Here is a 24,788-nt window from a genome sequence, read left to right as displayed (position 1 = left end):
GCCATCAAAAAGGCCTAGGCAGGAACCAGCACTCCCTGTCTGCTACCAGTCCATACTCATTCCACTAGAACTCAGGCATCCTTGCCGCCCATGTGGACGTTCGTCCGTCACTACAGGTTGGACGTCGACTCTGGAGCGCATGCTGCTGTGGGGAAAGTGGTGTTGAGTTCGATCCTACATTGACCAGCTTCCAGACCGACCTCCACAGTAAGTGAGCGTGCTAATCTCCCATGTGGGACTGCAAAGAGGCCACGACGATGAAAACAGAGTTGCATTTACCTGTAACTGTTGTTCATCGAGTGGTCCTCTTTGCAGGCACACATCCCTCCCTCCTTCCCTGCTGTGGCCTGGCTCACTGCCTAGATGGTTCTGGGTACCGCGGTGGCAGAAGGAGAACTGAGGGAAGGATGCTCCCCACCCCTCCGTCACGTGTCCGAAAGGGCGGGAAGGACCGTTGACGGAGGGGAGGGGGAGCAATCCTTGTTGCTAGGCTAAAAAATAAGCTTTCCAAATGCTCTGCAGCAGACCTGCGCAAGCACAGTTCCCATGTGTGCCTGCAAAGAGGACCACTCAATGAACAACAGTTACAGGTAAGTTCAACTCTGTTTTACCTGTCTGTGGTTTCAGTTTTTCATATTATTTCCACTCAAAGTGTATTCTAACATTTATTGTTATTGTACTTCTTTGAAACGAGTTAATCAAATAAAACATCATTCATACTTGCATTTGAGAGCCAGCATAGTTGTAATAAGAGTGGTGGTTTGGAGCAGTGGACTCTGATCTGGAGAACCAGGTTTGATTCCACACTCTTCTACATGAGCAGCGGATGCTAATCTGGTGAACTGGATTTGTTTCCCCACTCCTACACATGAAGCCAGCTGGGTGACCTTGGGCTAGTCACAGTTCTTAGAGCTCCCTCAGCCCCACCTACCTCACAGGGTGGGGTGAGGAGGGGAAGGGAAGGTGCTTGTAAGCTAGTTTGATTCTTCCTTAAGTGGTAGAGAAATTCGGCATATAAAAACCAACTCCTTCATATGGTTTAAAATTTTATAAAAAATTGTATGAGAAGCTTTTTGAAGGGGAAGAGCTTTTGTACTTTAGCTTGTCTATCTCTGCCCATGGCATATTCATAACATTTTTAATCATTAGATGATATAACATGCTTTTTCTTATACAGGTTCTGGTCAATGATGACATTTTTGGCTCACCTTATGATATACCTTATCACAGGACTTGTGGTAGCTCAAAAAATATTTCTGCACATGAATATCCGTATTTTATTTTATGTTGTGACAGTCTACCTTTCAATAAATCTTACAAGGTAAGAATTTTTTTCTCAGTAGAGTTATGAGTCTTTTAGATTATATATTAATTGCCAAAATCCTTTAAAAATAAGCGTATTTCTACGCTGGCAGCCTATACTGACAGTTCCATGCACTCCCATGCACCACTGTATGATTTCCACTACTAGTATGAATGTCATGAGATTTAGGCTCCTTCCACATGTGGATTTTCTCCTGCATGGAATACAGGAAGCTGCTGATTCTCTGCACAGTTGTGGGCTTCCTGGGGCTTTCCCCTTAAAACTGGACCAGAAAAAAATTCTTCTTAGAATCATAGAGTTGGAAGAGACCACCAGGGTCATCTAGTCCAACCCCCTGCACAATGCAGGAAACTCAAAACTACCTCCCCCACACACCCCCAGTGCCTAGAAGGGAACCACTTGAACTGTTAGAAAATTCTTCCTAATGTTCTGCAATGGATGCACGGTGGAGGTGGGTCCGCCCCAATCCACAGTCCTGAAATGAGGGGTGACAGCCCTAATGATATGTGTTCCCCTTTTACTGAAGTGATTTTATTCATGTTAATAAGTGAATCAGCATGTTTTATTCTGATATACAGATATTCTATATTTATGTAAACTGGTGCTTTTATAGGTTACTTGTGCTGGTCATTGACCGTAATAAAGACTGACTGACTGACGGTCTGTCTGTCTATCTCTGTTCCACTGAGGAACCACTCTGACTGTTAGAAAATTGTCCCTAATGTCTAGACGAAAATTCTTTTGATTTAATTTCAACCTGTTGGTTCTGGTCCAACCTTCTTGGGCAACAGAAAACAACTCATCACCATCCTCTATATGACAGCCCTTCAAGTATTAGAAGATGGTTATCATATCCCCTCTCAGTCTTCTCCTCTTCAGGCTAAACATACCCAGCTCCTTCAACCTTTCCTCCTAGCACTTGGTCTCCAGACCCCTCACCATCTTTGTTGCTCTCCTCTGGACATGTTCCAGCTTATTTACATCTTTCTTAAATTGTGGTGCCCAAAACTGAAAACAATACTCTAGGTGAGGTCTAACCAGAGCAGAGTAAAGCGATACCATCACTTCATGTAATCTGGACACTATACTTCTGTTGATGCAGCCCAAGATCGCATTTACCTTTTCAGCTTCCGCATCACACTGCTGACTCATGTTCAGTGTTTGGTCTACTAAGACCCCAAGATCCTTTTCTCACACACTACTGCTAAGACAAGTCTCCCCCATCCTATAATTATGCATTTGATTTTTCCTACCTAAATTCAGAACTTTACATTTGTCTTTGTTGAAGTGCATTTTATTAGTTCTAGCCCACTTCTTTAGCCTGTCAAGATCATCCTGTATCCTGGCTCTGTCTTCTACCGTATTTGCTACCCCTCCCAATTTGGTATCATCTGCAGATTTAATAAGCATCCCTTTTATTCTTTCATCCAAATCATTTATAAAGATATTAAACACAGGGCCCAGGACAGATCCCTGAGGCACTCCACTAGTCACTCTTCTCCAAGTGGATGAGGAACCATTAACAAGCACTCTTTCGGTGCGATCTGTCAACCAATTACAGATCCACCTAACAGTAACAGGATCTAAACCACATTTTCTCAGTTTGTCAACAAGAATATTATGGGGAACCTTATCAAAAGCCTTACTGAAATCTAGATAAACTATGTCTACAGCACTCCCCTGATCCAGCAAGGTAGTAACTTTCTCAAAAAAGGAGATAAGATTAGTCTGACATGACTTGTTCTTGAGAAACCCATGCTGACTCTTAGTAATCAGATCCATCCTTTCTAAATGCTCAAGGGCTGACTGTTGATCTGTTCAAAAACTTTTCCCGGTATGGAAGTCAAGCTGATGGGTCGGTAGTTACCCGGATCCTCCCTTTTCCCCTTCTTTTTATTCTAGTTCTTTTGTTCTAATGGGGAGTCTGCTGCTGCAATTTTAATGTGAATGTTCCATCTGCTGTCACTACAGGGAGGAGGATGAAGCTAAGCTCTGCATTCCCATCCCCTTTTTGGCCTTTAGAGGGCTTTTTTATTTTCCAAGCTGAGCTGTGCTGTAGCTTTACAGCACAGCTCAACTGGGAAAAGGAAAGGGAGGAGAAAGAAGGATTGCTGGGTTATGTACATAGGGTGCAATTTCTGTCATAACTGTGTTTTTGCACAGATGTGATAGGAAAAAAGAGAGAGGTGTGGGGTGGCTGCAGCAGCTATCATTGTGGAGTTGTGGTGTGTGTACACCATTTCTGCTTGTTCCCATGGCATTTACAGCTGCTGCCATTGGCATGGGGATGCATTTTCACATGCCTTGTGGAAACAGTGTTTTTAGGAAAACATTATTCCTCTGTTTCTGTCTAATTTTTGTGGTTGAACTGAGAAGGCTTTGCATTGTTTCATCATCTCAACTAATTTTCTGCCTAACTTCCTTCAGAGGTTTAGAAAACAAAGGAGTTGAAAATTTGGAGTTAAAGAGGCCAAAATATGGCAATTATTATTCAAATGGAATGAAGGTCCCTGAGTGAGTTATTTTCATAGGTTTAACTCAAGGGTAGCACCACTTGCTATACCTGCTACAGCAGCATACTAGACCATTTTGCTTGGCATTCAGGATAAGATCTCTTCCCTCCCTCCCCTCAAGCAATCAAGACATTGGAGCACTTCTGGGGATAGTGGTGTAGTAGGAGACAGCAACAAGGCTGTCTTATATCCATCATCACCTGCCACTGCTTCAAAGACCTGCAGAGGCAGCAGCTGAATCTAAGATGAATCTCTGAGATGCTGGTAGCACTTCTTGGATTTGGCTTGCTCCAAGCATGTCTGGCCAAGTATAGCCATTTATTTTCAGGGATACCAACATTTTCACAGGTAGACATTGGGGCACTTGGTCCAAAATGGTTGCCTATCCCTGGTTAAACACATAGAATAATGTAGTAAGTGTTAAAATGTCCCAAACATAAGCTAGGCATTCTATTTTCCTAGTGAAACTAACGGATACGCTCTCTGAATGTACGTTCACTGGAGCTGTTCTTTGGCAACATTAGAAGTGATCATATTGTCTAGGGGGAGAGAGGAAGTAATTGTAGTAGTAGATGACAGAGCCATTCTTCCAGATGGGTACCTGCACGACTCCATAGAAAATGGAGACAGACTATGGATGCACCCTAGCACTTTTACTTGGCATATACATTCACTCGTTTATTCTTGAAAATTGTGCCGGCGTAGGCCAAGGGCTGGGCGGTGCCCGCAGTCCTCAGACGTGCGGGAGGTATTTAGCCCCTTTCGGAGCAGGCGACAAAGATTTTGCTATCTACCAGGGTCAGAAGTCAGAGGCGTCGTCAAAGCAGGCAGGAGTCAACGACCGGAAAGATTAATCAGAGGCAGTAGCAGGAACACAGAGAAACTGCACGGTTGCTTCCACAAAGTGAAAGCATGCCTGCACTGCCTTTATCAGTCAGTGCACTTCCAAGCTAGGCTTCATCCTGAAAAGACTCAGCACCAGTTCTCTGTCTGTTTAGCCTCTCCAAGCGAGCACTCCTCCTTTTACCCTGCAAAACTACACGCTGCCGAGTCCTGATATGCCTATTAGGTTCAGGTGAGCTTGGAGGGCTGCCATTCTCAGCTTCTGCTGCAGGGGTTGGGGGAAGAGTAGCTTCTGTCTGCCCTTGTTCCATCTCTCTGCCTAGCTGTGGTTCCTGCTGAGTTGTTTCAGGCTCCTGTGCTACTGACTGCAATGGAGGTACTGAAGGCCCAGAGGCAACCTGTTCCTCCACTTCAGCTTCAGAGTCCTCCGAGTCCTCAGCTCCCAAGGCAGGGCCCATGACAAAAATCCAGACACTTCTCCCAACGTCTTGCATTCCTGTTTTTTTCTAAAGGCGTCATACTATTTCTTTAAAAAGAACTGGTTAAAGCAATTTTGGAGCTTCCATCATCGTTACAGTGTAATTCTTTCAGGCGTGAAGTCAAATAGTACTGTTGCCTCCTTTGGTTTGGGACATGGTTTTTAATATGTTTGGTGGTAGTTACATTGCTGTTCTCCATTATTTAACTGTCCCTCCATCATCAGTTGTGCTAAAATGTCATCCTCTGGTACGGAGTTCCCGTAGTTGAAACTGGAGTAAGTCCCATTACAGGTTCAAGTTGGAAAATGTGGACAAGGATTGTGTTAACTTTGGTGTGTTTTGCCTTCAAATTGCAGCAGGAATAGCTTAAAAGTGTGCAGAGTTTGTTCTCTTGCTTAAAAATCAAAATGTGTAGCATATGCCACCTCACTCCACTCACTGTGAACATACTGTTCATCATCATGGCTTCTGTGCAGTCCCACATTGGGACTGTGTGTGTGCAGGCCATCCATGGAAAATATTTTCAGAGCTTACTAGAAGACTAAGAGCACCTCTCCTCCCTCTGGCTCTTTCCTGCCAAAACAATCACATGACCAGGAGGAGGGGCGCTACTCCCTCAGTTCTTTTTTTACCACCACAAAGAGAAGATCTCCATTGCTGTTCTGTGTTTTTCCCCCTCATCTCATTCTTGAGGCTGAGGAGACTTGTATCTCTTATCAGTAGTCATTCTAGTGAAGAATAAACTACATTTAAAGAAGAAATGTTTTTGGCCCATTCAATCAGAAATGCAACTATGCAGAATTACACAAATTCATCTGTTGAAGACATTTTTAAGGAAGCAATATGGTTATCTTCCTAAACGTATGTCAGACATTATAGATGTGCTTGATTGTCAGTCAACCCTCTGGATGAGAATACTACATTTTAGAATCAGATCTGTTAAGGATTCACTTCTTCTATGAGTGCAGATGATACAGTGGTTGTGCCTTCTGCTTGACAGTATAGAGAACATCCTAGCCTCACCCCAGTTTAAGGAAGACTTTGTCATGATCATCAACCAAGGAACATTACAGTGTTGTCTGCCATCTGATTGGCATCATAATCTGTTATTGCACACAATATTTTTGATCTATTATCTTTTGTGTACAGATATGCCTTGGCTGGCCTTCAGGCATGGCCACCTCCAGGGTATAGACATTTATTTTTTCCCAGATTCTCTAAGAGCTGTTTTTTTCCCTTTCTTTTTTTGTCTAGTTAGCAGTAGCTTCTGTTCTGGAAGAGAACTTCTGAAGGTTAACCTGAAGGGTGCCTTCTATTGGGATAAGATGTATCTTCTTGCTACACAGTTGTATTTTTTCTCTTGAGTTGGATTTAATTTGGTGTTTGCTCCTGTTTTGGAAGATACCTAGTGAGTATTAAGGGATGTTTACTAAGCACAGCCATAGAATGTAATGGAACCAGCTATAGAAAGAGAACTGATGGAACATACCCTTTTTTCTGAACTCAGTGCTTGCAGATAGTGCCAAGTACATCCAAGTACATCATAGTAGAGCACTAAAGACTATTTTTAAATAATTTAAAACAAAAAAATGGGAAACAAAATGTTTGACTATAACGCCTACATAAATAAGGCTTGTTGCTTAGTTCTTTCTTGAAGTGTCAGGCTGTGGAGGAAGCAGCTTGGCATGGCAGGCCAGTTGAATGTAGTGGCCTTCCACGTGGTTTCAGTAGTTTCAGCTATGATACCAGAAGCCTTTAGAAAAGGGAATTCATTACTCAATAACATCTCTTGTCTCATGCAGGAACAACAAATTTATATTTGTTGTCTAACAAGGGTATATTACTTTTTTACTTGGACTTACTTTGTAACACATTGTTTAATATTGTAAGTATATTTTAACTAATTATTATTTTATTTCTTCAGGGCTTTAGTTATTTTTGCACTTAGCCCTTTGTTGAGTCGTCTTGGCTATGGATTTAATTGGCGTTGGGGAGCTGTTATTGTTTGGAGTGGAATGAGGGGCACATTTACTTTGAATATGGCTCTTGCTATTGGTCAAGAAGAAGGTCTAGATAAACAGCAGTGGAAGAACATGGTAAAAATAAATCAGTTTTTTTAAAGCAATACACATTTCTTATAAATGTGGTAGAAACCTGCTAGTAAGTCTACACTGTATTTGCACATTTATATACTTGCACTGGTTTATCTGAGCATACATATATTTTTCTAATTCTTCTGTGAAAACCTTTTTGTGAAACTACAAACAACATATTGCATAAGGTAATTAAAAAATATTTAATTTTGATTTTGTAAAAGAAATCAAATGAGATTTCATGCTGAAATTTCATACTGAAAAATGTTATATTGACTATTAAAGCTGCATCAATAAATTTAAGAATCACAGTTAGTAGAATGGCTTAATCATAGAAGGGACCACCAGGGTCATCAAGTCAAACCCCCTGCACAATGCAGGAAATTCACAACTACCTCCCTCCTCACACCCCTAGTGACCAGAAGATGGCCAAGATGCCCTCCCTTTCATCATCTGCCTAAGGTCACAGAATCAGCATTGCTGACAGATGGTCATCTAACCTCTTCTTAAAAACCTCCAGGGAAGGAGAGCTTACCACCTCCTGAGGAAGCCTGTTCCACTGAGGAACCGCTCTGACTGTTAGAAAATTCTTCTTAATGTCTAGACGAAAACACTTTTGATTTAATTTCAACCTGTTGGTTCTGGTCCGACCTTGGGCAACAGAAAACAACTCAGCACCATCCTCTATATGACAGCCCTTCAAGTATTAGAAGATGGTTATCATATCCCCTCTCAGTCTTCTCCTCTTCAGGCTAAACATACCCAGCTCCTTCAACCTTTCCTCCTAGCACTTGGTCTCCAGACCCCTCACTATCTTTGTTGCCCTCCTCTGGACATGTCCCAGCTTGTCTACATCTTAAATTGTGGTGCCCAAAACTGAACATAGTACTCTAGGTGAGGTCTAACCAGAGCAGAGTAAAGCGATACCATCACTTCACGTGATCTGGACACTATACTTCTGTTGATGCAGCCCAAGACCGCATTTGCCTTTTTAGCTACCGCATCACACTGCTGACTCATGTTCAGTGTTTGGTCTAAGACCCCAAGATCCTTTTCACACACACTACTGCTAAGACAAGTCTCCCCCATCCTATAATTATGCATTTGATTTTTCCTACCTAAATTCAGAACTTTACATTTGTCTTTGTTGAAGTGCATTTTATTAGTTCTAGCCCACTTCTATAGCCTGTCAAGATCATCCTGCATCTTGGCTCTGTCTTCCATCGTATTTGCTACCCCTCCCAATTTGGTATCATCTGCAAATTTAATAAGCATCCCCTCTAGTCCTTCATTCAAATAATTTATAAAGATGTTGAACAACACAGGGCCCTGCACAGATCCCTGAGAAACTCCACTAGTAACTTCTCTCCAAGTGGATGACGAACCATTAACTAGCACTCTCTAGGTACGATCTGTCAACCAGTTGCAGATCCACCTAACACTAGGATCTAAACCACATTTTCCCAATTTGTCAACTAGAATACTATGGGGAACCTTATCAAAAGCCTTACTGAAATCTAGATAAACTATGTCTACAGCACTCCCCTGATCCAGCAAGGTAGTAACTTTCTCAAAAAAGGAGGTAAGATTAGTCTGATATGACTTATTCTTGAGAAACCTGTGCTGGCTCTTAGTGATCAGATCCATCCTTTCTAGTATTTCACTGCATAAGAAAGAGGCTAGAACCTCTGAACTCCCTTATCATCCATTATGTTCAGCCTTTCAATTCTCTAAAGTGGAGAACCACACCTCCCTTTCCCCCTCCGCCTCCTGTAATTTTCCTCCCTTTCTCCTTCCCCGTCTAATTTTCTGCATAAAAATGTGGGAAATTATTTCCTTTCATTCATTGTGTCTAAGAAATGTACTTAGTGTACCTCTGACTCTCAAACAGTCATGCAGAAATAAACACTGTTAGACTTTAAAGAGCTACTGGACCCCTATTTTAATTTCCTACAAACAGCTACTCTCTGGACACAGCTACTCTCTGGAATGAATATTTCTGTATCGTTTTCCTCTGCAGTTAGTAAATTGCTGGTTCCAAAATCTCTGTTTCCAGTATTCAAAATATGATATTTTTGAGTTTTTAAATAATATTAATTAAAAATATTGAGCTATATGAACCATGACATGTTAAATTTTTATTAGGCTTGGAATAAATATATTAGCTTTTCCATGTGTAAAGCATATAATCTATATGAAGACATTCATTAAAAGATTAACATGTAAGATAAAGCATCTATATAACTTTTGTTAAACTGCAGAAATGTCATTTGGCTCCAGTGTTTTATTTACCTTAAAGTATTTATTACCTGTTATATTTAATTTTCTATTACAGCCCATCCCTGAAGCTGGGAGCCAGATCACCTTAGGAGGCGACATGACCCCTACGACAGCGTCTGTGCCACTTGCACCATGCAAACTGGCATGAACGTTGGTGTAGCGCCACTTATGCTGCCCCCCTGGATTGTACCGATGTCCCTGCTCCGATATCCCGGAAGGTGTTCCTGGGGAATTCCGGGGGGGGCAGAGCTTCCTTTAGGCAGCTTCCAAACCCTTTTGGCCTGAGAATGCCCCCTGAAGCAATGGTGGTGCCACACCACCTTTTTGTTGGCACAGCACCACTGTTTTCAATGGGGCTTTCCCCCCTTTTTCAAATTTTTATTTTTTAAATACCCTTTTTTAGCCTTTGCAGCAACCGGGAAACCTCATTAGAGGCTGCCATGGCAGCACCTCGGCCACGCTGCCCCAGCAATTGTTTCTGCTGCAGGAGTTCCTAACCCAGAATCTACAAAGGGGCTTCATACGGCCATCTACATCACCAACGTCTGCGCCAGTCCTTTTTGTAAAGAAAAAGAGTGGGGAACTCAGGTTGTGTAATGATTATCGGGCCCAGAACAAAATAACGATCTGGGACCGGTACCCTCTGCCCCTAATTCTGAAGCTGTTAGAACGGGTATAGGGCCCCCGGATATATTCTAAGCTAGACCTCCATGGGGCATACAATTTGGTTTGGATCTGCTTGGGAGATGAATGGAAAACCGCGTTATGTACCGGATATGAATAGTACAAATATTTGGTTATGCCATTTGGATTGTGCAATGCCCCCGCAGTCTTCCAGAGATTCATGAACGACATCTTCCATGATCTGCTGGACAGGTTCGTGATCATCTACCTGGATGACATCCTGATATACTCCCGAGACCCCGCAAAGCACCCTCAGCATGTCCGGAAAGTCTTGCAACACTTCTGAGAAAATGGGCTTTACTCCAAGCTGGAAAAATGCGCCTTCCATCTATCCACAGTGGAGTTTCTGGGTCATTGGATCTCACCCCCAGGTATCCAGATGGACCCTGCCAAAGTAGAGGCCGTATTATCCTCCTCGCCACAGGAAGGACCTCCAGCAGTTTTGGGGGTTCGCTAATTATTACAGGCAATTTATAGCAGGATTTGCCTCCCTGACGGTGCCTCTGACTAGCCTGCTACCTCGTGAACCCTGTAAACCCCCACTTCTCAGCTGGCCTTCCAGGAGCTGAAAAGGTGGTTCACCACTGAGCCATTGTTGCATTACCCAGACCCGGCCCTACCGCTCGTGGTGGAAACCGATGCCTCCAGTGCTGCAATTGAAGCAGTCCTGTCCCAACAAGCAACACCCACTGAACCATTACACCCCTGTGCCTACTACTTGCACCAGCTCACTCCAGCTGAGAAGAACTATACGATTTGTGAGCTTTAACTTCTGGCAATCAAGGCAGCCTTCGAAATCTGGTGTCATCACCTGGAGGGGGCCCGCCACCCAGTGCAAGTCCAGACAGACCACCGCAATTAGAGCACTTACAAACGGCACGTAGGTTAAACCAAAGGCAGGTTCGGTGAGCGCTCTCCTTTTCAAGTTTCGACTTCAGGATCACCTACATTCCTAGCTCTCAGAATAAATGGGCAGATGCCCTATCCCAGAAGCCCAAGTACACTGCCGCCACAACCCAGGAGCAACCCTTGACCATGGTCCTACCACCTAAAGGTTTCACAATGAATACTGAAGAGTGACAATGAATGCCACTACATTTTCACACTAGGGAATTCTGGTGGCCTCGAGTACAGGCGGATGTGACTCGCTATGTCAACTCATGTGACACTTGTTGACAGGCCAAGGACCAACCTAGGAAACCAGCGGGTTTGCTGCATCTGTTGCCAACTACCCCAGGTCCCTGGCAAACTGTGCCCATGGACTTTGCCATTCATTGTCACTCTTCAGTATTCATTGTGAAATACCTCAGATACAGCTTGAGAAATTTATTTTCTTTTGCCAAATAATGGGCTTTATTTTCCTTTTTGAAATATTTTCTGAAGCAATTTGTTGTCTTCAAACATACTTTGAATATTGAGCTGCTTCCTGACTTTATGTTGGTTTTGTTCAATATCTTGGGCTAATAATTTCTACATTATTTGAGTGAGTTTCTACACTGCTGAATGTTAATCACTTGCCTTTACTTATTCTTTGTTTATATTAATGGCTTTTTCTATAGTAATTCTATGGATATATAAAATATGCTGTATACACATACATGTATTTCATCTTGCTTCAGTGCAGTCCCACCAGGGCATGGGCTGGTTTCCTGCCCAAATGGTTACATGACGGAGGCAGGGGGAATGCTCCTCCCTCAGTTCTCTTTGCCACCGTGGAGGGAGGACGTGTTTCTGTGAGCACTGAAGAATTTACCTCAGAGCTGTTCAGCCATTGTAGAGGAGCTTATTCCTCTGTGATGGCTTTATTCAAGAAATGTGGAAAATGTGGGATGAAAATGGCTACCAATGACAATCATGATGACTGTCTCTACTGTTTGGAAGAGTCCCACATCATCGAGACATGTCCCTCATGCCGAAACTTCACTCTGAAGGCTTGGCAAGTCAGGGCCTCTCACCTCAAGGCTTCCTTGTGGGAGAAATCCCTCACGGCTGTGGACCAACCAAAAGCTTTGAAGTCTCGGGAGCAGTCAGATACCCCTTCTGTTCCTTCCACTCCTACGGTATCAGTTCCACTGCTTTTGCTCGAAAAATCCGCCTCAGAGAAAGCTGACAAAAAGAGAAAGCTGACAAAAAGGGCGATGAGAAAGTCAAGAAAATCCCAAAAGATCAATCTTCTAAGTCTGCTAAAGGGTCTTCCTCATCCCGGAGTAAACAGTTGGCCTGCAATTGTTCTCCTACTGAAGGGCTTCGATGCTGACTGGAAAAAGTTTCCCCAAAGGCATCTACTTCTTCTCGGCGCCAAGAATCTCCATCGCCGCAAAGACATTCTCCAGTTCGGAGTCGAGGGAGAAGTCCAGGTTTGGCTCTACACCTTCGGTCCATATCCCCGCTAAAATGGTCAACCTCTGCGCCGAGAGAGTTTGATTGGCACCGACCGGCACCGGAGCTCTTAATTCCATCCAGAACACCATCTCCTTTCCGAGCTGATCGGTGTTCCGGTGTCAAAGGACCAGCCCAAACCAGTGCTAGTTACAGGCAAAGGTATTTTCCCCGCCAAACTGATACCTACAATAAGTCCAACCATTATCAACCATACCCAGCTCAGCAGATCTATAAACCCACTTATGTTCCTTCCCAGCAGGGAAAACGAGGAGGGTTTAAACATAAGTGCAGACAAGGGGGTCAATCCCCTAGAGATGTGCAGGCTAGATCAAAATCCTCAACATGACTAGCCATGGTTACAATCCTTTTAGACAGGTTGTCTAATTTTTCTGACCAGTGGGTCAAGGTTACTTCCGATGGTTGGGTGCGGGCCATAATAAAATATGGTTATCTTTTGCATTTTTGTGCTCTGCCTCCTTGTTCTCCTCCTCCACCTTCATCTCCTGCCTCTTCTCTCTTGATTGAGGAGATCCAGAAATTGTTGCTTAAGGGTACAATCTTGAAAGTCACTGCTCCTGTGGAGGATTCTGGCTTTTATTCCAGATATTTTCTGGTGGAGAAGAAAGGTGGTAGTCAGTGTCCTATCCTTGACCTTAGGACCCTCAATAAATTTCTACATGTCCCCTAAATTCAGAATGTTATCACTGAAGGGTGTGCTTCCTCTGTTATCGGGACAACTCTGGTTTGCCACTTTAGATTTACAGGATGCATACTTTCACATTGTCATCCATTCTGCTTACCACAAATACTTGTGTTTTGAGTGCCTAGGGCAGTGATGGCAAACCTTTTAGAGACTGAGTGCCCAAACTGCAACCCAAAACCCTCTTATATATCGCAAAGTGCCAACACAGCAATTTAACCTGAAGAATCCCCCTGAAGGAACCATGCAAAATAACAACGGCGGGTTAGCTATGCACATGCTAATGGCTATGCAAACAGGAACAAAGGAGCAGGCGAGTGGGAGGGGTGGAATTTCTCCTTTTGCTTCGAGACCGTGAATAGGCAGTTTTAAATTCGCATTTTAAAAAAGAGCTTTTAGCGAACATCAAAACTGGCCATGCATAAATGGCCAGGGTATCTGTTGTGGGGAGGGGAAGGTGATTGAAAGCCGGTTTTATTCTTAAGTGGTAGAGAAAGTCGGCATATAAAAACCAACTCTTCTTCAAAGTGAAACTTGATATTTGTAACTGAACCATCAGGAAAAGAGGTAAATGATTGGGGGAGAGACACCTGGCAACCCTAAGGCAAATATATGAAGCAAAACCTGCTCTATATTCAGAAGGTTCCGTCTGAAAAAAAACTGCAGGGGGGCTTATTGTTGAGTTCTGAGGATCTGGATGGGGAAAATATGCATCTGAATGGCAAATCCAATGCAAAACCTCCCATTCATAAATGGCCAATAACCCCCCATGCAGAGTTTTGAATCAAACATTGCTTTCCCCACCCCCCCGAGCCCCGACCTACTCCTCGCCGCCCGCCTTGGCGCTGCCAGCCCTCGAGCGCGCATTCAAAACCCGGCCGCGCTGTGAGGGGACGGGGAGGGTGGCGCTTTACCTCACATACCACCTCTCTTGTGTGTGTGTGTGGGGAATAAACCAGAAATGGGGCGGTGAGGAGAGGCTTCGTGGTCGACTTTTGGTGGGGGTGGAGCCTCCTCTGCCGGCACGCGAGTAAGTGGCTCGGGACGGGACCGAAAGTCCAGACGGGCGAGGCAGCGACGGATGGAAGAGGTGGAGAGAGAGCAAGCCCGCTTCCCGAGGGACGGAGCGAGGAACCGGCAAGCCGACAGAAGACGGAGCGCAGAGACGCGGCGGCGCGCTGCCGCACCCCAGCTGTAGCCCCGCCGCCCGGTCGCTCCTGCGCCAGTCAGAGGACTTGGCTGGGGGCGTGGGGAGGAGGGCAGGATGTTTCAGCCCTAATAAGGTCTTGGGGGCGGGACTAGAGGGAGGGCTGAAACATCCTGCCCTCCTCCCCACGCCCCCAGCCAAGTCCTCTGACTGGCGCAGGCGCGACCGGGCGGCGGGGCTACAGCTGGGGTGCGGCAGCGCGCCGCCGCGTCTCTGCGCTCCGTCTTCTGTCGGCTTGCCGGTTCCTCGCCCCGTCCCTCGGGAAGCGGGCTTGCTCTCTCTCCACCTCTTCCATCCGTCGCTGCCTCGCCCGTCTGGACTTTCGGTCCCGTCCCGAGCCACTTACCCGCGTGCCGGCAGAGAGGGCTACGCGTGCCATAGGTTCGCCAACACGGGCCTAGGGCATTACTACCAATACAGTGTTTTGCCTTTTGGCTTGGCGACTGTGCCTCATGTCTTCACAAAATGCATGTCTGCAGCAGTCAGTTACCTCTCCACCAATGGTTGTGCGATGTATCCGTACTTAGACGACTGGCTGTTCATCCCCTCCTCCTCCTCCTCCTCCTCCCAAAATTTGGAGAAGGACATTTCCCTTGCATGTACCACTTTGAACAACCTGGGCTCATAATTAACACGGACAAATCCCACCTGATACCTGTATGATGTATTGATTTTATAGGAGCAGTTATCGATGTCCCTATGCTTAGAGCGTATCTGCCTGTCCAGAGGGCCATGGCCATCCAGTCCATGGTTGCCACCTTTACTCCAAAGGGCCATTAAAATTCAGACGTTACTGGGGCTTATGACCTCCACGACATATGCGGTTCCCTATGCTGGACTGCACATGGGATGCTTGCAAAATGGGTTCTTGCGTCATTTTAAGTTGAATGTGGGACCTCAGAATCGCAAGTTGTCTATTCCTAGAGCTGTTCTCCGTTCCCTCCAATGGTTGGTCCTGGATGACAATTTATTAATGGGTTCCCCTCTGGGTACCTTGTCACATGACTACACCATCTATATTAATGCTTCCCTATTGGAGTGGGATGCCTCTTGCACCTCCTACAAAGCCTGGGGGCATTGGTAGTCTACTGAGTGTTTAACACACATTAATCTACTCAAAATTAGAGCTATAAGAAACACTCACTTCTTTCCAGTGTTGCTGGAAGGGAAGCATGTCCTCATAGCCACAGATAACACAGTGGCTATGTTCTATGTCAACAAACGGGGCACTGGTTCCCTGTCACTCTGTGCAGAAGCTTCCCGTTTGTGGTCTTGGGCTATACTGCATCACATCACTTTGTCTGTCATCCATGTAGCCAGCCAGAACAATGTTATCGCCGAGAAGCTCAGCAGGGAGGTGGTTGGCAACCACGAATGGTCCTCCAACCCCACATGTATCACCCCTATATTCCAAGAGGGGATTTCCCAGGGTGGACCTTTTTGCGACACATTACAATACCAAATGCCCGACCTTTTGCTCGATGGCGGGCCTAGACAGGCAGTCACTAGGAGACACCTTTCAAATACAGTGGAACCAGGGTCTCTATTACGTCTTTCCCCCCTTTCCTTTGCTAGGTAAGACAATTGCCAAAGCAGTGGCAGAACGATCTCAGGTCACCCTAGTGGACCTATTTTGGCCCAAGAGGGTGTGGTTTCTCTCCCTTTGAATTACTTAATTACGTGACTGATATGACATATTACATAGTCACCTTATCTACTAAATCTTGGACCATTTCTTCTCTGCAAAATGGTATGAAGAGAGAAAAATTGCAGTAAGAAAGTTCTAGGATGTTTTGCTTATTCATTGCTTTTCCTCTGCAACTTTCCTCCCCAGCCACTTTCCCTCTAATTGGTTGTTCCAGACCCATGTTTCTTTTGTCTCTATTTACTTTGAAGCCAATGGGATTTTAAAACATAAGAGTGTGGCATAGTATGTAAGTTCAGGCTTCTTTTCAGTACTCTCTATTGACTTGCTTAAGTAGAATCAAATGTAACATTTAATATTATATTACAGCTTTTGCTAATGATGACAGAATGCACTAATTGCTCAAATCTGTCTTTCAGGTATTATTGCATGCAGGAACCGTATCTTTATTGACCTTGATGATTAATTCTACCACTGTGGAAAAGTTAGTTGTGACTTTAGGTAATGTGTCAATTCACCTTTTTAAAGAAGTATATGTTCCATAGAAATGAAATCTATTTGAAGTAAGATGTTCTGGCACATTTGATGTGGCAAAGCAGGTGTCAGGCCTTTGCTCCAATGACAGGCCCTTTGCAATGAACTCTGGTCCTTGCTTCACTGTCAGGCCTTTTGCTGCGTTTGCATTGAAGTCTGGTATTTGCAGACCAGGTGCAAGCCTGGCAACTGTTCAAGGTTGCTTTCCCAGGCCTGTATACGCTGTCTCCCTATTATGTCTGAAATCTCTGAGAAACTCCTTATCTGGACGTTACCATGGCTTCACTGTATCTTGCTTGTTGCCTAGAATGCTTCTTCAATTGAATCACACTCACCCTAGCTTCATTAGATCCCTTCTTTGCCCACAGGCAGTCACCTTCTGTAAAAACTGTCTTTGCTTTTAATAAACTAGCATGCTTAAGAAACACCTGCTTGAGTGTGTTTGGTTGTTGGAATGCTAGGGACAGTCCTCTGAGCTGACATTAGGTTCTCTAAGCCTGGAAAGGAGACATACTGCAAATATTCTCTCCCTTTCTTCCCCCTTATAAATTCCCCTTGGCTTGGTCCGAGGCATATACTTTAGCATCTCCTAAAGTCAGGTTCTTGATGAACCTGATTTCTGTCCTGCCATTCACATCTCTTTAGGTAGATAAATTTTCTGGTTTGTGGCCCATTTTTCTCAAGCTGTCCATATCTAGTGTATATGATTCTTAAAACATTTGCTTCATATTTCTTCTCCCATTCTATTATGCCACAAATGTGATAAACAACTAAAGTCTTTGGCCAAGCTGGGAAAAATAATTAAAATAGAATTACCAAGTTGAGGGAGAAACATGATCAGTCTCCTGCTTTTAAAATGGTTTTACTTAAATGTGGAACAGGCTGTGAATTTTATCAGAGCACTGACAGAAGATGGGAAGGCTTAACCTTGGGCTTTTCTGCACACTTGCCTTACTCCTGATTTTCTTGGCAGTCAATCCACAAGCATTGGAGTCAGTTTGGGCAGGGTTCTTCCTTACATCTGCCCTCCCTCTACATTTTCACAGTTGTAGAGTCTGTTTATTTTCTTCTACATTCGCCTTAAATAATCAAAATTTTCAAAGGAGAGTTCTGGCATCATCGGTGGCATCACAGCACACATACACAAGTATTTTTTGCACATTCTTATATTGATTTATTGATATGGCTGCATTCTTTCAAAGGCAGTAAAATAGTGATATGTTGTTGTAATGACAGGTCAAGCAGGCTCTCTGGATTCCCAGTTTTCTTTTTAAAAAAGAGTAAGCCTTTATCCCTTTCCGTTCTGAAGATATGCCTGTTTCCTTATATGTCCGCACGGGAAGGGACTAGAGCAGGGGTGGGGAACGTCAGGCCTGGGGGCCGTATAAGGCCCTTGAAATCATTTGGTCTGGCCCTTCATGGGTCCTGGTAGATCTCTATCTCAGAAGGATGCTGCCCTGCCTGAATGTCTTGGGCCCAGCTGGGGACAGCAGAGCTCAAAAGCAAGTCGCTCTATGTGGCAGACCCCCGGAGCCGTCTCCGGTCGTGCCTCTTGGCTAAATTTTTGACCAAATATAGCAGGCTAATTTATAAGTTGATAATTTTGTATGGCCCCCGAATGATGTTATAAATATCCAAATGGCCCTTGGCAGAAAAAAGGTTCCCCACCCCTGGACTAGAGACTGGCTTTTTTAAAATGAAGCTGGACATTCAGAAAATCTGCTTGACCTATCATTACAATGGTATATTAAAAATAAAAAATTAAACCACTTGTCTTCAGGGCAGAGGGGAGGAGAGTGAGTGCTTTAGCGATGACAACAGTCCAATCATCAAAAAGTGGGCATGAGGTGGATGAGCATGGACAGGACAAAGAAAACTGACAGAATCTTTATGTACAAGGAAAAAGGTGGCTCAAAATCAACTTCCAGAAAAAGATTGGGTAAAAGGGCTCTCAAAAGAACTAGAACAAAAAGGGGGGAAAAACAAAACCAATCAACAAAACCAAAGCACAAACTAAACACATTCAGAAATCAGCGGATAAAAAGAAGCCGTCTGGGGCCAGAACCAAAACACCTGTGCAGAAATGACCCTAGTTCCACTGGGCCAAAATTCTCCCTGCGGTAGAAAAGATACAGCTTTCAGAAGGCTAAAAAATGTTGTGGATTTCTTGCTGTGTAACTGTCAGGGGTGGAGTTTTCCTTCTCCACCTCCAATCTTCTATTTGTTATACTACATTTACTTATTCTTGCAATTTTTGCATAGCACTGATTAATCTATTAGTAGGGGCCTGCCTTTGCTTGCTCTGCTCGATAACTCCATAGCTTGCTGCACTTGCAGTATTATATTATAGAGGCTTTGTCACTGCTCACTCTGCAGGCTAACCCCAAAATCAGCATTTAGCCATATTTTTGTCCTATAATAATCAAAATTATATAAAAACAACTATGTCATATTATGGTAAGATATAAAAAAGCCATGAAAACTTGGAGTGCATTATCAATGTTTTGATTTGGTAAGGTGGCAAGCTTTAAAATGATATTGTTGCCCCAGTACCCCAATAAAGACATGAGACCATAGTATGGGTTTAACTAGTTTATTCACATTAGCTGATCTACGTCATCAATTAATTATGTGAATATTTCATTGAGGGTGGGCTGCACTAGTCAGCCTGTCCATGGCTGCCTTTTTGTGATAAATCCACCCTGACTCCAAACTTGGCCAGTGACTGGGTGTGGGTGTAAAGTGCCTTCAAGTCGCAGCTGACTTATGGCGACCCCTTTTGGGGTTTTCATGGCAAGAGACAGAGGTGGTTTGCCAGTGCCTTCCTCTGCACAGCAACCCTGGTATTCCTTGGTGGTCTCCCATCCAAATACTAAACAGGGCTGACCCTGCTTAGCTTCTGAGATCTGACAAGATCAGGCTAGCCTGGGCCATCCAGGTCAGGGCAGTGACTACCGCCAGCCTTATTTGTTGTTTGTCCTTGCCCGCACATACTGTGCAGGATGTGTCCAGCCCCAGTCCCCTTCCCTGAAGTGACATAAAGCAACTACCAGGTCTGTGAAGACATTGCTCAGTGCCAAAGGTGCTCTTCACAAGCCGGTGATGGTCTGTTCAGAACACGCCCTCCATCACGCCCGATGGCTCAAAGTGTTCGCTGCTCATTCCTACCTATCATGAGCAACCTGTCCTATCTCTGCCAAATGAGTTATGGCTTAAACAGTCGTGGACCAGGCCTAGTTAAAGCTTTAGTACCATCAACCTGATCATCATGAATCAAGCAAAAAAAGCCACTACCCAATTGCCAATTTGGGAAGAACCCCCAAAACTTCCTCCCTGGACCTGAATGGCAACCAGCTAATTCTGTGATCTTCTGGGGAGGGTGGGTGGGTTGGCAGCAGGCACCAGAAAGCTGCATAATGAGGGAGAGGCAACAATATATAGCCTCTCACCTCTGCCTTCCCATTGGATGTCTGCATTGCTTCGTGGCCAATCAGGCCTCATGCTTCATTCAAAGAGGGGCTGGGGTAAATCAATCCCCAGCTCAATGGCTGGGAATGCCTCTTACCTCAGTTCCCCAATAAAGACATGAGACCACAGCATGGGTTCAACCTATCATGAGCAACATGCCCTATCCCTGCAAAATAAGGAGTTTAGCCTTGCTTAACACCCCTTTCCTTATCTTCTGATGTAAGCCTCAATTTAGCTCAACTAAGTACACAACACGTCATTCTGTAGAGATATGGACATCATCTTCCTTATACAAGTGAGCCATATCAAACCTAATTCCTTGGTGTGGGATGTAAGCCCCACCACCAGCCAGAACTGCCTTATGCATCACTAGGTCCACCTTGCACCATGCTCTGTCAATTTCTGAGGGCTTAACCACCCTCCTCCAAACATGCCTTTGCAAAAGCTTGGTCCAAACCATCATGACTCCAGGTAACAAGTCCTTTATCTTTTTTAAATGCCTAATTATCCTGTGCCTAAGCGTGAATCCTTGGGTTTGCACTAGGTCTTTCTCACCCAAATGCAACACCAGGATCTCAGAATGACTGCCCTACCTCAGGACCTGATGGGGAGAGGGCAGGAGCTGGTTTCACAAAATCCCTCTCCTACCATGCCACTGCACACTGGTGAAGGGGTATAAACCCAGCTGTGTCCCAGCCTTGCTGTCGGCAGCCTGTCTGCTGGCCCAAAACATGATGGAGTGTCCCAGTAAAAGAACTCTGAATGGGCTCCTTGACATGTCTGCACCTGCAAAATAAAATTAAGCTGCTTGTCTAATATAAGGTCCAACAACTTCCTCTCCCTTAGCTCTAAAATGTTGCCTGCCTGCAGCTTAAACCAAACAGCCGCCCCAGGCACTGCTAACAAGCAAAGAGAGCCCCACAACATGAAGCAAGCCATTCCACTCAGTTTCTCTTTCAGCCGATTTTTTAACCTGTGCAAACACAGTTTGTAAAACATGGCTACGGCCCTCTCCTAACCCATGTGCCCAATTGGTTACAGGTTAAAGGTAAGCCTTGGGATCAGGGGATGGGGGGGGGAGGATGGGGGGGTGAAGGAACAAACAAACGGGGAAAGAGTTTCCAAATGACCCCCCCACTGGACTTTCTTCTGCTGATTTTGCATATTATTGTTATACTATTGTTGGAATTGTGCTGTATGATTTATTTACAATAAAATTAAAATAATGTTTTTTAAAAGATGCATATTTTCAATACCTTTTGTTTGACAAAAATCACCATTTTGCAAAAGAAACTGATTAGAATTTTTGAATTAACAACATGCAGCATTTGGATTTTAATTAGTTGTATTAATTTGTTTTATTAAGAAATTTCAAAAAATTACACATTTTGGTATAACAATTCAGTTTTAATGCATATTACAATTATATTCATCCATTTTCCTCTACACATATATGATAGATTCATAATAATAAACAAGTAATTAAACTACCTTTCCTTTCCTTTCTCCCTTAGAAGCTCCTTGATTCATAAATCTTGAGCAGCATAATTCTAAATCTATTTTTAAGGGATATAAGATAAATTTTGCCACTGCCAATATAACCTTAGGATTGCTGTCACTTAATAAATAGGTATTAACTCAGACACAGATATACTAGTCCAATCTGTTAGAATGACCCGTGGGGTGACGTCACATCCCAATGTTTCCTAGGCAGACTTTGTTGAAGGGGTGGTTTTCCAGTGCCTTCCCCAGTCATCTTCCCTTTATCCCCAGCAAGCTGGGTACTCATTTTACCGACCTTGGAAGGATGGAAGGCTGAGTCAACCTTGAGCTGGCATTGATGTGCCACTTTTCTCCCCTACAGACACAGAAATTTACAAAATACAAAACAATTAGCAGTCACAATTTAACTAAAACAAACATTCGGGGCAGGTTCTCATTCAGTGGGCTGGCTAACACAGGCCCAAGGCTGCAAGGTATGGGCTAAGAGCCAGGGGCCAAGAGCTCTGACTCTTGCCCTTGGCCTCACACCCAAGGGCTTACAACTCTGTGCACACCCAGGCTAAGTTCTTACAAGAAGAGGAGGAAAAAAACTCAGCTAACTGCTAGCAAGCGCTCAGCATCTTTCCAGCTTCCCTCCCCTGCCAGTTTCATAGACTTTCATTGCCTTCCGATACACTGTAATAATGGTGAATTTTTCTTATTCTCTGCATCTATAGGTCTTTGTGATGTTACTCCTCCAAAGCGAATGGCTATGAGTAACGCAGTTCAGCGTATCATTCAAATGGAGACACACAGCTTTTCGTTGCTGAAACTTGACAGATATTTGGCTGATGCAAATTGGGCAATGGCTAAAGAAACAATTAGAATTGATTACCCTTATAAAGTGAGTATCACTATATTATTATGAAAGAAATAATATAATTTAGAAATACATACAACAAAGTACTATTCACAAGTTTGCTGCTATGCAGTGCAAGATAGATGAGCTGGATTTCATAATGCTGGAAATTTATACTATTAAGTTTATGATTTTGTGGAGACAATTTAATACAGTATTGCATTATTGAAAATCTCAAACCCTCTCTTATTTGTTATCAGATAGCCAACTCAATTTGATTTATTAATAATGAAACATAGGACTTTTATGCATGGGAGTTTTACCTGAGGTTCATTGCTTGCTGGACCCACACCTTCCTGTTGGGAATCTATGCACCAGCAGTCTCCAAGCTCAAATCAAGAAGCATTGGAGTCCCCCATCCCTTGAAATGCTGCTTTGTAATTGGCTGTAGTGAGAGAAAAGTCCCCCCACCCGGAAAGCCTTGATTTTAAAAGCGTTTCCTCTGCTCAGAAAGAACTGAGGAAGCAGGAAGCATTTGAAACCCCACCCCTTGACACGCTGCTTTGTAATTGGCTGTACTGCTTGCTGTGAGAGAAACCAAGCACAGAGTTAGTGAAAAATGCAAGGCCTGAGTAAGTAGTGTATTTTATTTAACAAAACAACAAAATGGGAGGATTAGCCAACAATTTCTAAACAAATTCTAGAGAGAAAAGGCTGGCCTCTGTTGAGTAAAAACAACATTAAATAAAGATACACACACCGTAGTGGTTAAAAAGTGTTTATAAAAAACCATAGTGTATGTCATACAATCAAATACCTAGTATAGCTGAAAACATGTGTAAGATGTCTTTATTCAAATTCACAGTATGGCCGGGTCTTAGTGTTTAAGAAAAAGAGCTATATTTTCAAGAAATGTAACTACTCTCCAGAACAAAATATAAATTGTTAAAATATAGTTCCAAATCTCTTAGTAAATAATTACCATAACTCTAAACTATTCAAATGTTATCTTTTTCAACTCCAGTGACAATCCAATGTGTTGACCCTTTTTATTTTTTAAATTTAATTTTTTGTATTAATTTCCCAAACAAAAAACATCCCAACTAAACAACAACAACAACAACAAACCTTTTTAAAAACATACATAGAAACAATATAATAATAAAAAGTAGGAAATACATAAAGTTGAGTCAATTATTGACAGAGGGCTTAGCATTTAACACATTTTCCAATTTATTTTACTATTACAAAAAAAAGGGGGGAATTCATTGATGGCATTAGGTTTTTAAAAAATAATTCTTTATATATTTAGGACTTAATTTCTTTTCCATGAACTGAGAAAGGGCTTAGATAGATGCTGAGTACCTTTCTAATTCGTATGTGAAATAAAATCATGCCCCATTTCATAGAAATCTGATATTTTAGCTTTACCATTGACTGCTCTTAAGTTGATGTGTCAATTTTTCTGCCATAGCTATTTGCCACAGTTGGGAATACCAAGAATGTTGTGTTAACCCATTTTTAAATTATGATATGATAAAGTGTATTGTTTGCAGCCAAAGGCTATTACATTCTGTCGTATAAAAGGTAAAGGTAGTCCCCTGTGCAAGCACCCGGGTCATTACTGACCCATGGGGTGATGTCACATCACAACATTTACTAGGCAGACTATGTTTACAGTTGGGGTGTGTACAAAAAAAATCCAGTAAAATTTGGGTTCTGGTTTATTGGGCCTGATTTTTTCAGGAAACCCCAAATAATCGAAATTCCCATACAGGTAAATATGGGAATTCGGTTTATTTTAGGGTTTCCCCAAAAAATTCGGCCCTACTGCCGCAAGATTGCATCTTTGTACCGAAAGTCGGCTGATTGAAAAGTTCTCACAATAGAAACCAATGCGAATTTTTTGCGAAACTCCTGTGGGGGCATTTTTGGGGGTGGAGGTCCCAAATTTTCAGGGTAGCTTTCAGGGACTCTTCTTGCACGAACCCCAAAGTTTGGTGAAGATTGGGTTGGGGTCCAGTGTCATGGGCTCTGGAGAGATCGCCCCTCCCCTCTCTATAGGCAAGCATTACCTGACTCGCGAAGGAACAGAGAATCTGACTGACTCTTTCCTTCCAATGAATGTCTATGGAGGCAGGAGGGGCAATCTCTTCCAAACCCGATAAATTTGGACCCCCCAACCCAATCTTCACTAAACTTGGGGGTTCTTGCAAGGAGAGTCCCTGCAAGCTACCCTGCAAGATTGGGGGCTCTACCTCAAAAATGCCCCCCAGGAGCTTTGCAAAGCCTGGG

At 43.6% G+C, this 24,788-nt stretch overlaps 1 protein-coding gene across 1 annotated transcript in view; it reads left to right on the top strand.

Moving 5' to 3' along the window:
* The window catches only part of LOC130479577 (sodium/hydrogen exchanger 10-like), a 144,604-nt gene that overhangs the window by 22,812 nt on the left and 97,004 nt on the right, over positions 1–24,788 (top strand). The window contains exons 7-10 of the mRNA XM_056851973.1: positions 1,178–1,321; positions 7,084–7,255; positions 16,570–16,651; positions 22,372–22,542. Coding sequence (XP_056707951.1) covers positions 1,178–1,321; positions 7,084–7,255; positions 16,570–16,651; positions 22,372–22,542 — 569 coding nt within the window. The remainder of the gene's footprint in view (positions 1–1,177; positions 1,322–7,083; positions 7,256–16,569; positions 16,652–22,371; positions 22,543–24,788) is intronic.

This window comes from Euleptes europaea, chromosome 6, assembly GCF_029931775.1.
Source record: "Euleptes europaea isolate rEulEur1 chromosome 6, rEulEur1.hap1, whole genome shotgun sequence".
Taxonomy (NCBI): domain Eukaryota; kingdom Metazoa; phylum Chordata; class Lepidosauria; order Squamata; family Sphaerodactylidae; genus Euleptes; species Euleptes europaea.
This window is presented reverse-complemented; position numbering and strand designations above follow the sequence as displayed.